The sequence below is a fragment of the Myxocyprinus asiaticus genome, chromosome 23, assembly GCF_019703515.2.
Source record: "Myxocyprinus asiaticus isolate MX2 ecotype Aquarium Trade chromosome 23, UBuf_Myxa_2, whole genome shotgun sequence".
In the NCBI taxonomy this organism is placed as follows: domain Eukaryota; kingdom Metazoa; phylum Chordata; class Actinopteri; order Cypriniformes; family Catostomidae; genus Myxocyprinus; species Myxocyprinus asiaticus.
In genome coordinates, this window is record NC_059366.1 from 5,669,046 (window position 1) to 5,679,626 (window position 10,581).

The 10,581-nt window shown below is 36.8% G+C and overlaps 1 protein-coding gene across 1 annotated transcript; it reads right to left on the bottom strand.

The window, feature by feature from the left end:
* Nucleotides 1–2,409: 2,409 nt before the first annotated feature.
* LOC127413641 (CB1 cannabinoid receptor-interacting protein 1-like) lies at nt 2,410–9,202 on the bottom strand. Its single transcript, XM_051650930.1, has 3 exons — nt 8,741–9,202; nt 5,334–5,478; nt 2,410–3,191 (listed from the first exon to the last, which is right to left on the bottom strand). Exons 1-3 carry the CDS (start codon nt 8,917–8,919, stop codon nt 3,027–3,029), a joined length of 489 nt encoding a protein of 162 aa, XP_051506890.1. The 5' UTR covers nt 8,920–9,202; the 3' UTR covers nt 2,410–3,026.
* Between the last annotated feature and the right edge of the window lie 1,379 nt (nt 9,203–10,581).

The window sequence follows — 10,581 nt, forward strand, 5'->3', positions numbered from 1 at the left end:
TATTTGCTATATATGATCATTTCCATATCAAACAAGGAGTAAACAATCATAAATATGTTTAAAATGTTGAAATGTTTACGATGGCCAGTAATATGCTTTTTTGTCATTGATCAGGAGTCCAGGAATTTTCCAGGGCCAAGATGGTAACCCAACCGGGAGCTGAGGAGAAGTCACGTTTACAACACTGGATTAAAAACAAAACAAAAACAGCGGAGAACAGCGAGTCAGACGGATCTTCTTAACGGCAAGTGATATATATATATATATATATATATATACTGTATATACCGATAATTTTTTTCCTTGTGCTTAAATTGTGCTTCTGAAGATTATATTGTAATGAAGTCATTAACTATTTTTATACCATGGTCTGTTCTAATACTCGATTCTGATTGGCTGGAATGCGTGCGGCTCAAACCGTTGAATGCACAGGTAGTTCCAGTCAGTTTTAATCACTGTTTGATATTAATGCACTGTTTGTTACCATAGCAACATAACATTACAGAGCAAGCAGAGTGAACTATAGCAACTGAAAACATTTCCTAACCACTTTCATCAGCATAGCAAATATAATGGAATTCAGCTTGTTTTGCTCGGAGTGAGAGAGACTGAAATCAAGACTTATTTAAACTGTAATGTGTTATGTATGTTATGTGCTGAAGTGCCACCTATAGCCACTAGAGGCCCCCACGCTCACACATCTCTGACTCAAGCACATAAGGAGAAGTGCTGTTGTTTACAAAACTCAGGCATTTTGCACTGAAGCACTACCGTTCATGGACATTTTGCAATTTAATTAATTCAGACAATCGTGCAGCCTTTATTGGTACCATACCAATTTCTCAGAGGTCCAAATCTGCAGGTTCCAGGGTGTGTTTTGAATGGGTTTCCCCTTACTATACAGTAAGTGCTACTTTTACTGTCAATGCCACGTTGTTACATCGGTCTTTCCATATTAATGTGAAAATGACAATGAATAAAAATTAAATAATACATTTTCTCTGGAGTGCCAACCCCTCTACATTCTGTGAATATTATTATTTCTGGATTGTACATTTAAATGAAAATGTTTGACCAAGTGTGTGGTCGCACTAATTTTTTTCTGCCTCTGATATGGAACAGGCCAAGCTGCAGATCTAACAGCCCTTAGATAAAATTAACCATTATTTTTTTATTCTTCCAGTCAAAATTTGCACTGCAAGAAATATATTACAGCTGTAACTAATCAATTCTGGCAAGTGACCATGGTATAAGCGGGATAATCCATGTCTAGGTGTGCGTTAAACGATTTTAAATGCACTTCACAGAGGCTGGTTCTTTGCCTCCACATCGTGCATTTAAAATCGTTTAACACATACCTAGCTGTGGATTATCCCTTACTTATATATCCTTAAAATTGTTTAAATTGAATTAACAAATGTAATTCAAGGCATTAGGTGTTAAGATAGTCTAAGTAGATTTTAATATGAGCACAGAGGTCATTTAGGCTTGCAATTTCATTGAAATTCTGTGGCAGTAGGTTTTAATTTCTTTTATTGTTGGGTTTTATGTCTGTTCTCTGTCAAAATACAAGTACATTAACATTGAGTCTGCATTCGTTATTCATACGCATAACTGTTTAAATTGCCTTTAAATTAATGTTGGGCAAATGAGGACATAAATTAGATTAGAATACTGCATATCCACCCATAGAATAATCATTAAAAGCAAAATTACCAACTGGTAACCAACAAACAACTATTGATCCTCGACATTGCCACAACCTCGCCATGACGGACTGGCACCGTTCCAAAGTTACGTTGTGGCTACAAATCCAGGAATTTAACTTTTCCAGTTGTCACAACTTAATCAGTTACGTTGCCACGATGAAAGTTTGGTCATCAAATTACGTTGCAGGTACGTAATGGCCACGCAATTTGGTTAGCTGGGCTGCTTCATGTCGGGGTCCTGATAACCATGTCGAGCTTTATTTTGCTATAACAACTGGAGGACAATACAAAATTCCTTACGTATATTCAGGTCACGGGACAATGCCCACGTTCCCGAAGGAAGTTTATCCAGAATCTATTTACTCACCTGCATACCTAAAAAATTTACTTTTTTTACCGGCCAAGAAGTGCGTCCTTCATCAAATGCAGTACATGCTCTGACAGTACGCAGATTGTGGTTTTGTGGCACTATCAAAACATTGCTCTGTTTGTTTAACCAGCCCGGAATTGCAATGTTGGTTTGACCAATGGCATGAATTTGAGGCAGGATGACCTGTTCTTCTTAACAATACTAGATGGGGTGAGTTTGAAAACATTATTTTGGCAAAGTGGTGCAGGAATTTTAAATCGTTAGCTTAATTTTAATATGAACTGACAGCATTAAACAGATAAAACAGATAACATTTTTGGTATCCTTTATTTTTTCTTTGATCAAATATACAATATATTTTTGCAAAAACCAATGAAATTATTATTTTTCTTTCCAGATGACAATTATTGCACATTATTGCACATATAGTATCACAATTCACCATTACAAAATACAAAAAAGACACTAGAAAGTTCATATATGGGTAAGATTTATTGCAAAGATGCTACATTGAATCTGTAACTACTGAAATAACACACCATACATTATATAATACTTTTATCATAAAATCTGTAAACACACATTAAAGTAAACTTAATCCTCACAGGATTCTTCAGAGGTAGACAACTGCAAAGAAAACTGCAAAAAGAGACAACACTACAACAAAGAGGTTAAAGTGCAACTACACTGCATCAGATACAGTATGATACTTAATTTCCTGCAGCTCCAAGACAAATCCAACAAAACTCCCACTCGTAAATTCATCACTACACTTTAATCACTTGTTAGACACACATCATTAACAGGAAAGGAACAGGATACATCCCAACACTAAAAGGAACCTTTGATTCATTAATATATGACTCAGCAGGGTGGTGTCTAGGGACGTTTCTTGCTCTGTATCGTGTCCGTCATAAGGTCTTCTCTCACGGCTGACACATAGTCTTTCATAGAAATACTTCTTTATTGATCCACATGAGGGTGCGTGTGTCATTGAGTTTACACTCATACTCGATACTGTTGAAGCTGTTGCCCCACTGGCAGTGGTCCCTCTTGTTGTAGTTGTAGAACTTGACCTGCCAGACAGTCTCAAAAAGGCCTGCTTGAGTGAACTGTGAAGTACAGAGATAACACATCAGGAGTAGCTCTTACTTTGACAGTCACTAATGTTCCTCTTTGTATAATATTAACAAGCTCCGTCCCTTGCTGTCTACTGCCTACATTGGCACTTGTCTTATAAGGTAGCATCCACACTGTCAGGAAACCTCATAAAGCCCCATTCACATTGTCAGTGACTCTCAGCCACAAAGCAACAAGAGTTGGTGACTTCCGGCGACACGAGCGACAGGATGTGGGCATTTCAAGAGATGCGACAAAGTTGAGAAAAGTAAAATTTTATGCAAATGCAGAGTGATATCGCGCATCAAGCAACAAAATCACTGACATTGTGAATGGGCTTAAGTGACGAATTTTTCAACTCATACAAATAGCACTCCTCATGTGACAATATGATCACACAGGAGGTCGGCATGTTTCCGACACTTCCGGTACCCTAGGATCGGCCACATTATGCCGACTCACCGACAAGAGCCATCTCCTATCAGACATGTTTGCATCGGCTGCAGCGTGTTTACCTTCCCATGTGGCGTGACTAGATGCACGTCACGTTAGCAGCATGGGAGACCTGAGTTCAGGTACTGTGTTCAGATAAAAAATTGTGTACGCATAATCAGTGACAAGTGCAATTCGGAGGTTGCAGTTTTCCCTCTGACATTATATTGTTACTCCAATGATGGTTAGCTTTAGGTTTGGGTTTGGGAGTACAGTTTGTAAAACATAAATTACTCTTCACTGTATATACAGCCTGTACAGCTGAAAACCAATCGCTTCACAACTTGCTTTTGGCGCCCTTCTGTGGACATTTCACCCGCTCATACACTGTGGCGCCTGCAGCTGTATGGTCATACGCACTGTACATACCATGAGCACTCCGACTGACCTGAGAAACAGTTATTCTCAGAATATCTCGTCAATCATGAAGTATGTCCAGTATTTATGTTGGCTGTTTAAAAGAAATAGCCATGCCCAATTTGCGAATGAATAATTATTTTGAGTCGGTTCTTTTCAGTGAATTGACCCAACAGGCTTGCAAAACAGTCTGAATTGATTGGTGATTCAATACAATTCATTCGGAGTGCTCTCTCACTGAATAATTTGGAGCAGTTTCTCACACAGTAAAACAGTATCAGGATATTTACGAACACTGAATAAAGTGGAAATTAACCTACAATCAACTGAAACAAAAGGCTGTCTTTTTGAAAGGTAACCTTGAGAAACTTCAGCTAGTGGTGTTCAAACCGAACGTGTTTTTACATCCGCTCTGGGTGTTTTTCAATCATTTTCCATACAAAAATTTCTGGCTAGATGGATATCTTTCGAAAACTGCACCAAGTTTCACTGTGTTTTTAGCATCTCTCACGGGAGCGCTGCATTTTTAGACACCGTTTCAAGTTAAAAAGAACTTCAACTGATAAAAATGTGTCTCAAGACACCTGCGTTCTACTCTATTCGTTGTGGTGCGTTTTGCTTTTTTAGCGCGAGAACATGTTTGTTCTGAACGGTTACTGGAAGAAATGCTTTATGCAATAGTTACATGAACACTACTCATACTTGAGAAAATAATAAAACAAACGCTTCTCCCAAAGTCACCAGAATTTAATGCTTTTGTGTCATTTTTGCAAAACAATTATCCCTGGGCACCATGCCTCGGACCCCCCTAGATATAAGGTTGCATTAGGCAGATTTGTATGCGTACCCTCAGATGAAATCCTGCAGTGCCCATGCCCATACACCCAGCAACAGTTATCGCTTTGGCCACTGGGGCAGTGTTTCGAATTTTGGTAAGCAAAGACCAATTTTATCTAAAGAAAAGAAATGTGCACAACTGCCATAAATCATGCCACAATGTCAAAAATCTTAATGGTCCTAAAAATAGATTTCATTTTCTATAAGCAAATAATTTCTTATTTGTTTTATGTCCCTCTTGATTATGGGATTGCCTTCTCCGTGAAGGACACTTTCGATGCTGTCTTACAATTTGGCCAAAAGAAGGTATCTTAGAAGGCAGCATAATACTGCTACCTACCTTTTGAAACAGTCTTTGAGTCGCGAGTGTGCCAATGATGCTTTAAAATGCTGTCTACATAAGCAGCTCACTAGGTTTTAAAAACATGGGAGTTATTGTCACTTCTCACCTGTATGCTGACTTGGACAGGCTGTCTCTCTCCACTTTTCGTGTGTGCTACTCCCTCAGTGTCATACATTCCAGTGTATACTACAGATTGGGGGTCTTTAGACTGCTGCTCCAAAGGGAAAGTCACTCCGCCAACAGTCATGGATCTGAGGAATGAGACATGTAGGTGTGAGAGAGGGAGTCAGGATAAACTGTCACAACAACTCAAAACAAAGTGTTAACAGAGTAAACAGACCTGCAAAAGCTGAAAAGCTAACAGATTTGTAACATTTGACAGCTGACAATTGAACATAAAGAAACATAAAGCTGGGCAATATTGAATATTTATAATACATTTACAATGATTTTGCTGCCGATAAAATATTAAGCAAAACTGTAAATATCGCAATTTGTTTAGGTGCTTTTATTTGGCCATTAAATTTACGAGTATGAGAGTGTTAAAACAGAGAATTCTTAATACTGGCTCTGTTTCTGTGAATCAGTTTAAACTGTCCATTTTAGTGAATTGGGTCAAAACTTAGAGTGCGTCTCATCTCGCCCCGTAGCTCCTGATGTCGTGAATCAGTATATCGTAAACACAAATTCGTGCACTGGCAGGGGTACTGATCCACTGAGCATTGGGACACTTATGATTTAATCACCTGTGACACAAGGTGTTTCATCGTTTAAATGCAGCTGGAATTAATAAGCAACATCGCTGCAGTACAAATGACACTACCGTGCCTTTTTGAGGTAGATATTGAAACATGCAGGGTTATTATGAAAGAAAAATGACATAAAAGAAGAAATAAAAAATGCAAAGCAGTGTATTTTTAATTTTCTTCTAAAAACTCTAATATTTAAAAGATTGTTTCCTTTAAATGCACATTCAGGATGAAAGAAATGACAAAAAGCATCTCTTTTAAAGAGAATGTAATTCTTTGACGTCATCATTTACATTTGCATTCGTCTTCTATCGACTTGCGAGACTTCAGAAGACATGACAGCATTAATGGTAAGTGAATACAGTGAGCAACAATGCTCCCTGGTTTTTTTATGGTGCATTCTAGGAATTTTTAGGGAGTGCATGTTTCAGTGCACTGGAACGATTTTGCGACTGGGACAGCCCTAAAAATGGCTGACTCCCTGGTTAGTGTCCTGTTTGTTTTTTAATTGTTTGCCTTATCACTCAAAACTTTCATGAAAGTCCCTGTAAAAACATTTTTGTTGTAAAATATACATACAGTAGGTAAATATTTAATCTTACTATGTATTGTAATATATATGGGTGATTCACATGAAATGTGCAAAGAAAATGTTCTCGTAATTTCTAACACCAAATCAATAAAAAAATAAAAAAATAAATAAATAATGTAATTATATTTTGCATTAAAAAAAATAAAGCCTACATTTAGGACCATTAATATTTGTTGCATTACTTTCAGGACATTAAAACACATTTTACCCCCAATTCTCATTACCGCAATGCATCCAGATGTTTTACTTTGATTATTCCCCTTGTTTTCAATGATGATTCTCATTACTGTAACACAGCCATTGTTTACTGCATTACAGTAAATAAAAAGATGCTGTTTGACAATAATTGTTTTTCAATTAAAGTCAGCGAAAATGAAAAGGAATTACCAAGGGAGTACTACTATGATGTATGTACTATGATGATCAACTTTACTAATTTAAAATAATATTAATTTTTTCATGTTGCGTTAATTAGAATATCATAATGACCTTTTTTTTTGTATTGCGGTAATGAGAATTGGGAACTAAAATGTGCATTACTGTCATGAAAATAATGTCACAATGTAAAAATCTTAAAGGAATAGTTTATTGAAAATTCTCTCATTATTTACTCATCCTCATGTCATCCCAGATGTGTATGACTTTCTTTTATCTCCTGAACACAAACAAAGATTTTTAGAGGAATATCTCAGCTCTGTAGGTCCATACAATGCAAATGAATGGTGAACAGAATTTTGAATCTCAAAAAATCATATAAAGGGAGCATAAAAGTAATCCATCAACCCTCTACGATCATGCTGGAGAAAGAATCGTCATTGGCTAGTACATTTTTGTTTTTACTCGCCAGACTTTTGACGACAATTAAGCATAATGTCACTTTCCCATTCTTCTTCTTCTGTTTTTGGTGATTCACAGTCTTAATATATATCACCCCCTACTGGGCAGAGAGGAGAATTTATTATATAAAAGGACATAAATATTGATCTGATTCTCACACACAATAAAATAAAGCTTCTGAAGACATGGATTTAAACACTGGAGTCATATGGATTACTTTTATGCTGCCTTTATGTGGATTTTGTAGCTTCAAAATTTTGGCACCCATTCACTTCCATTGTGAGGACCTTCAGAGCTGAAATATTCTTTTAAAAATCTTAATTTGTGTTCTGCAGAAGAAAGAAAGTCATACACATCTGGGATGGCATGAGAGTGAGTAAATCTGGCTGTCGCTGTCCTTTTCTGCATATCGCTGCCTCTACTACACACATTAAAATAGGGTAGAATTGTGTATGCTGCCAGTCAGACATGGCTGATGCCCTAATCGACTGTGGATTTGACTTCTAACAGAAGCAAGCAATCTGTCTGCTCCCTCTGTCAGGGCATGAGGTGCAGGATAAACCCTGCAGCAATGTGTCTGAACTGGTGTACATGGCATGAAATGTTACATCCAGAAGAAGGTCTTCTTCGTGCTTTTCTTTCACAAACATACCATGGTTATTCAAATGTGTATCATTGTAATACCAAAATATTCTTTGAGATATCAGTAATCAATCATTTAGTGCATTCATCATAGTACCATCATTACCATCCAGTACCATTACTGTACCATGGCACAACCATAATACATTTTTGAAAGGGCATGGATTGTTAGATGGTCAAAAACTGAGACACATACTTCTTTATCCATGGTACAAAAAAAAAAAAAAAAATGAATCTAATCATAGAAATATGATATTTCAATATAACATATCTTATAAAAAAAAATTTAAAAAAAGAGTGTTGAATTGTTTTTCAGACATGTTTAAAATTGTAATGTTTTCTGGACATGTACTATGGTAATGCCATGATATTCTTTGAAATGCATGGTGGAAGAGTAGGCTACCAAGATCTTTCAGTATCATATTTTATGTTAATCATTCATTATTATGTGATATATCAAAGTATTGTATTAGTCTACCATACCAATGCTATGGAACAGTTGCAACTACTCAAAATAAGCATGCCATTCATTTATTCTCTTTTAATCGTCGATATTAATTTCTCAGAGCATTACATGTGTGCATTTGATATCTATTAATTTGTAGAACTAAGGTCAAACTTACGATATTAAAATGTGAGAATCAATAAGACGCAACATTTTACTTTCTGATGAACGAATTGTTTTCTACTCACGTCGCCTCAACTGCTCCCGGTTTCACGACCACATCGATCTTGTACTTGGTTCCGGTCAATAATTTGATCGTTCGGGTCTGCCCGAATCTCGTCCCGTCCGACTTGAAGTAGACGGGTCCGTTATTTGGAGTCGTTTTCAAGGAAACGGCGATTTTAATCAGCTGCGGTATGTCGGCCATAATGCGAAAATGATGTGGAAGGCAGTCAGGTGAGAGCGAACAGGTCGAGATATTTCAGGCGGAACTAAATCGAGATGCTGTGATGTGTACTCTCGTGGAAAACCGTAAAAATCGCATCGCAGAATGCACGTTAAAAGTCATGTCTGCCAATCTAATGAGATCAAGAGAGAGGCGGTGGAGCCCACTTCAGATCAACTGGATAGGGGATATGTTTTCTTCTTTTTTATGTGATTTTTTTCCTTCTTTTTATTTTATTATTATTATTTTTCTTTTTAGATTTACGTTTTGCACAAAGAGACTTACAGTACAGAATGGGCAGTCCCCCTATCAACCTGCAGTTTAGTGTGTTGATCTGTGACACAAAGATGATAAATCGATTTTTCTTGAATCTTTAAGTCCAGATCTTTAACCACGGTCAGTAGCGGATCCTGGCACAGGCGATATAGGCAGCCGCCTACGGCGGCAACACTTTCTGGGGCAGCACCGCAGGGTACCTGACCGAGTTGTTCCTGACAGGCTACTCAGCCTTAAAGGCTCTATATGGTTGAGATTATAAATGTTCATAATGTATTCTCAGATTCTGAACAAACAGAAGATAATCATGATCAACAGTATAATAATAATAATAATAATAATAATAATAATAATAATATATATATATATATATATATATATATATATATATATATATATATATATATATTATATTATACATGTATATGTGTATATACACTATATGCATACGCAGGCACGCACGCACACACACACACACAGTTACTTCCTTTTCTATATTCATTGTCTAGTTATTTTTATTTAAAGGGATAGTTTACCCAAAAATGAAAATTCTCTCATTTACTCACCCTCATGCCATTCCAGAAACATGGCTTTCTTTCTTTTGCAGAATACAAAATGAATATTTTTAGAAGAATATTTCAGCTCTGTAGGTCCATAAAATGCAAGTGAATGTTGGTCAGAACTTTGAAGCTCCAAAAAGCACATAAAGGCAGCATAAAAGTACTCCATAAGACTCCAGTGGTTAAATCTATGTCTTCAGAAGCAACATGATAGATGTGGGTGAGAAACAGATCAATATTTAAGTACCTTTTTACTTTAAATCTCCACTTTCAGATGTGAAAGTGATACTAAACAGGCATCAAATGTGACTTTCAGATGTGAAAGTGGAGATTTAGTGTATAAAAAGGACTTAAATATTGATCTGTTTCTCATGCTGTTGTTGTTGATATTAAGGGGGGCACCACGTCAGATCTCACCTAGGGCACCAAGTAAGCCAGAACCGCCACTGACCACGGTTTGACTCCCCCAAATCAGCAAAGTTGGTTTGATGGGTGTCGATTTGCAGTGTTGGCAATGAAAAATATAGGCTGCAAACCCTCCTGAGAGAGTCAAAGTAGCCTACAGTATTTTTAGGTGGTCATTAATACTGTACTGTATTATTGTTTGAAGTACCTTGGAGTACCAAGTACAAAATTAAAATACTAATCATTTATTTACCCTCCTGCCATTCCAGATGTGTATGACTTTCTTTCTTCTGCAGAACACAAATATTTTTAGAAGAATGTTTCAGCTCTGTAGGTCCACACAATGCAACTGAATGGTGTCCAGAACTTTGAAGCCACAAAAAGCACATAAAGGCAGCATAAA

Bases quoted from the DNA above. Each gene is read 5' to 3' on its own strand.
- LOC127413641 (XM_051650930.1), bottom strand. From the start codon at position 8,919: ATGGCCGACATACCGCAGCTGATTAAAATCGCCGTTTCCTTGAAAACG. The intron at 5,479-8,740 runs GTGAGTAGAAAA...CTCATTCCTCAG, and splicing joins CCGGGAGCAGTTGAGGCGAC to ATCCATGACTGTTGGCGGAG. The intron at 3,192-5,333 runs GTGAGAAGTGAC...TGTACTTCACAG, and splicing joins CTGTCCAAGTCAGCATACAG to TTCACTCAAGCAGGCCTTTT.